The sequence below is a fragment of the Terrapene carolina genome, unplaced genomic scaffold, assembly GCF_002925995.2.
Source record: "Terrapene carolina triunguis isolate 2854851 unplaced genomic scaffold, T_m_triunguis-2.0 Scaffold96, whole genome shotgun sequence".
Lineage (NCBI taxonomy): Eukaryota > Metazoa > Chordata > Testudines > Emydidae > Terrapene > Terrapene triunguis.
The window spans coordinates 33,057,985-33,063,009 of NW_020664447.1; the positions used below are offsets into that span (position 1 = coordinate 33,057,985).

General features: G+C 39.3%; 1 protein-coding gene across 12 annotated transcripts in view; it reads left to right on the forward strand.

Annotated features, from left to right (window-relative positions):
- GPHN (gephyrin) overlaps positions 1-5,025 on the forward strand; it is a 662,403-nt gene that overhangs the window by 360,418 nt on the left and 296,960 nt on the right. For all 12 annotated transcript variants that reach the window (XM_026651346.1, XM_026651349.1, XM_026651348.1 and 9 more), the window contains exon 3: positions 3,396-3,453. In XM_026651346.1, coding sequence (XP_026507131.1) covers positions 3,396-3,453 — 58 coding nt within the window. The remainder of the gene's footprint in view (positions 1-3,395; positions 3,454-5,025) is intronic.

The window sequence follows — 5,025 nt, forward strand, 5'->3', positions numbered from 1 at the left end:
CAATGCCCCTCTGCCATGTACATTGGCCAAACCGGACAGTCTCTACGTAAAAGAATAAATGGACACAAATCAGACGTCAAGAATTATAACATTCAAAAACCAGTTGGAGAACACTTCAATCTCCCTGGCCACTCGATTACAGACCTAAAAGTCGCAATATTACAACAAAAAAACTTCAAAAACAGACTCCAATGAGAGACTGCTGAATTGGAATTAATTTGCAAATTGGACACCATTAAATTAGGCTTGAATAAAGACTGGGAGTGGATGGGCCATTACACAAAGTAAAACTATTTCTCCATGCTTATTTCCCCCCCCCCCCCACAGTTCCTCATATCTCCTTGTCAATTGCTGGAAATGGGCCATTTTCATTACCACTACAAACAGTTCTTTTTCTCTCCTGCTGATAAAAGCTCACCTTAACTGATCACTCTCCTTATAGTGTGTATGGTAACACCCATTGTTTCATGTTCTCTGTGTATATATATATCTTCCTACTGTATTTTCCACTACATGCATCCAATGAAGTGGGCTGTAGCCCACGAAAGCTTATGCTCAAATAAATTTGTTAGTCTCTAAGGTGCCACAAGTACTCCTGTTCTTTTTGAGAATACATACAGTTGGCCAGCTGTTTACCAAAAAAACTTTTCTAATTTATTTAGAAACTAAAACTATAACTGGCTCGCTCTCCCCTTGTACCAGTACATTCTACTTAGGCACGATGTTTCTCAACTTTTTAAAAAAGTATCTTTCTATTTTTAATAGAAGCTTTGATTAAGAAACACGAAAGTTAAAACCAACATATCAATCTTTCCAGACAACTTTTTTTTAAAAAAAAAAGGCAATGCATGATATGGTGGGAAAGAATTTGGATAGGCAAATTATGCCAGAGAAATGGGCTTTGATCTGAAAATAAGGACCATCAACCTTAGTTTGTAGTATAATAAAATAAAATTTCTTTAAGATATTTTTTCAGTGGTACCTCACACCAGTCTAGTTAAAAAATAGAGACTGAATGAGGATAAATATTGGAGAAATTGTGGTGAAAAAAGGAGTGTATGCATATGCAATAGCCATGTTGTTTAAAAATAAAACCACAACATTTATGTACCCAGCAAAATAAAGGACAAATAGATACTCAGGTCTTTGATTACCATTTATTCAATACTCAAAATATCTTCTCCTAAAAAAACAGCACACCTGTACAATTTTTTTGAATATTAACATTTGATAGATACCCCTGGTTTGATAAATATGAGTAGAGTCAATAGTTTCATTCCGTTTAATAAAATAACTAAAAACAACATGTCCAAGGTGATGTAAAGAGGGTCATTCTGTAATATTGGCAGGCCCTGCTAAATAGAGAAATGTTATGATGATATTACTGTATGATGTTTCTCTAAGCAAAATGATAAGTTCAGTGTTGTAATTATTAATTTTTTCATTTTTAATATTTACATGTAAATCTATTAAAACTTCCCAAACAAGTAGTTATAAATGAAATCACAGAATCATTAAGGAGATGAAATTGAATTTCCAATTTTCTAAGTGGAGATTTCAAACTCTGGAGGATTTTTTAAAATGTGAACTATTAAAAAAACATAACTATGTGACCATGGCATTTAAATGAAATGAATTTCTATAACTCCTTTACTGCTGAATTGTGAGCTAGGTATGTGGAGCAAAATGAATCTCTACTGCTGCCTCACATATTTGGTAATATACATCAACACGGAAGTGCCATCATAAAACAGTGCTAGCTTAGGAGTGTATGGCTGAGGGGCTTTTTTTGTGGTTTGTTCAATATTTGTTTGCTATTCAAATCTAGCTCAGAGTTGTAGCAGCCAGAAGTTTTTACCTTCTGTAGGCTTTACAATCCAATAGTTCTTGATGGTCTATGAGAAATGAGTTGTTCTGTTTGTCTCTTTTTTCCACAATTATCTCTGCACTTTCTTCCATGTTGGTCGCTGTATATGGAATGTCCTTCCTGAGTTGGTCCATAAAGCCTCTACCCTCTCTCTTCATATAGGATACTAGCCAAAGTCCATTGAAGTCAATGGTTGTCTTTCCAATGGTTGACTTCAAAGGGCTTTGGATCAGGCTCTTCAATATCTCCTGAAGATCCATATCTTCCACAATACCTATAAGAAACTTACTAATTAGTAAAGCTCCGTGTTTGTCATGGAGGTCACAGAAGTCACGGATTCCATGACTTTCCGTGACTTCTGCAGCAGCCGGTCTGTCTGAGCAGTCACACCGGCTGCTGCTGGGGCAGTCTCGAGCCCCCCCAGCAGCAGGAGTTTCGGTGTGGGGAGGCTCAGGACTGGGGTAGTGCTTACCTGTGGGGGGCTCCCCGGAAGGACGACAGGAACTCCCCTCCCTCAGCTCCTAGCTCCATGTGCTGCCTCAGCCCACAGACACCGCCCCTGCTGCTCCCATTGGCCGTGGTTCCCAGCAAATAGGAGCTACAGAACTGAGGTTTGGGGCGGAGCAGAGGCAACACGTGGAGCTTGGGGCTGGAGGTTGCTGCTTCCCAGGAGCCAGGTAGGGAACCTGTCCCACCCCCGCCAAACTCCCCTCCCACCCCCCAAGAACCCGTGGTGCCCCTCAGGCCGCCCTCCCCACCCCAAGCACCCGTGGTGCATCCCCCACCCCGAGCACGTGCGGCCCACCCCGCCCCAACCACCTGCAACGCCCCCGGTCTGGGCCCCTTCCCTCTCCCCCCCCCCCCTGAGCTGTCTCCCCTCCCCCCAAGTTTTAGTCAAGGGTATATAGTAAAAGTCATGGACAGGTCACAGGCAGTGAATTTTTGTTTACTGCCCATGACTTGTCCATGACTTTTGCTAAAAATATCGGTGACTAAAACATAGCCTTAGATCTTCTACTTGTCCATTCTATTTAGCTATTTTTACCCCCCCAAAAATCTGCTCCATCATGCTGTGCACTTCCCTTTGCTGAATAACTGCATATTCCTATTGATATCTCCTAGGTCCTTCCTCCCAGCCCCCGTTGTTACGCCCGTTTTTAGGTCTGGTTTGAAATTAGTTTCCCAACTCCCCAGGGTATATTATATTTTATTATTTTATAATTTAGAAAAAATTGTAGAATCTGGTAATTAATGACAGTTGAAGTAAAGAATAAAGCCCTAATGATGGTAATTCCTGCTTGGTTGACGTAATCTTACCTCTCAGGCTCGCCAAGCACACTTTGGTTCTGATGCTCATTTTAACTACTTAAAGGTTTTTATTTGGGTAATGAAAGAAACATTTTCTGAACTGCTCAAATACCAAGTTTACACTCAGGACTAACATACTAAGAAATAACAGTGACAACATGAACAACATTCCATGCTTTGTGATACTGGTTATGAGAATATTTTCTTCTCCCAATTTCAGGTTGGGTGGGACTATATCTGCATACAAGATCGTGCCAGACGAAATTGAAGAAATCAAGGTACAGTATTACTACTGTCTTTCAACACTGGAAGTGTTTTGCTGGGGAGAATTCCTAAGGTGTTACATGAAAAAGCCCTCCTCCCTTCTTTTGTGCTTTGGAATGCACAGTGTGTGTATGGCCTTCTCTTAATACCTTACCTGATAAATACTGGAAATGGTAAAAAATAATTTTAGATATTGAATAGATGACCTGACTGCCATTTGGAGCAGTCCCTAAAATTAAAAACAGCATGAAAATAAAAATGAATTTTTGTCCTTTTTATACATTTTAAAGTCCTTTTTTGTCACTGAGTATGACAGATTATATTTGCTATATTCGTCTAGCTATATCTCCACAGGGCAAAAACATAGTTTTAATCAACCTCACAGAATTTAAAAGACTCAATAAGGTTTGTGCCTTCTAATTTCTGACTTGGTACCTTTGTTTAAACTGATTGGGGTATTTTATTGTACAACAATTTTAATCAGGCTTTATAGTTTGTGGCCAGAATTTTAAAACATGACTGCCTAAAGTTAGGTTCCTAAATCCATATTTAGGTGCCTTAATAGAACTGACCTGATTTTGAAAGGTGCTGAGCACCTTCAGCTCTCATTGACTTTAGCACGATGTGTTGATGCTTAGCAATAGCACCTATATAATTCACGCCATTTATGTTTACAGATTCCGGAGCCTAACTTTAGACATCTGACTTTGAAAATGTTGGCCTAATTTTTCTTAACTTTTTAGAAATATGTAGGCTTGGAAGGATTAGATTTTTATCACTAAATGTCGGTAAGCATTGATTTCACTGTACACACCCAAACCAAAGAAAAATATTTCCATTGATAATCAAAATTTACAGATTGGAAAAGTGAGAAAAATGCAGCTTGAGAACTTATTAGAGTTTGATTTAAGGATATTTATTTTGTATATTTTGACATGTGATGTTGACAGTTTCTATTTTAATGGTTATAAAGCTTTAATTTTGAATCTTGACATCTATTGCCATTAAATAATTATTGTCTGACACCCCCCCCCATTATTTCCTGCAAATGTGAAAATTGAAATTGCTAAAAAAAGTTTAAAACCTATAATTTTGCAAAACTATGAAAATTTAAATCAATAAAAATCTTTAAAAATGGTTAAAAACAAACACTGATATTATCCATCAAAATTATAAAAAAAAAATTGAATTCTGTCAAGCCTAGAAATATTTAAACTTTTCTATTTTCCTTTGGCGATCAAAAGCATATCCAGCTCGGGACATATTGTCCTTTTATCCTTCTATCAGACCTCTGCTGCTCTGAGGCCAGGTAAACAGACATCCACCCCTCCCCCTGTAAAGCCCTGGGAACTTTGAAAATCCCCTTCCTGTTTTCTTGGCAAGTGCTCACTTATCTGGCCAGGTGATAATGCCCGCTCCATGGAGCAAAGGACACCCAGTTTAGAACAATGCTGAGCTACTGGAGCTGATCAGTGTTTGGGGAGAGTGCAGGGACCCAGGATGCCCCACAATAGGGTGACCAGATCAGAGAGATAAAATATCGGGACGCCTGGGGGGGGGGGGGGGGGGGGGGGGGGGGGGGGGGG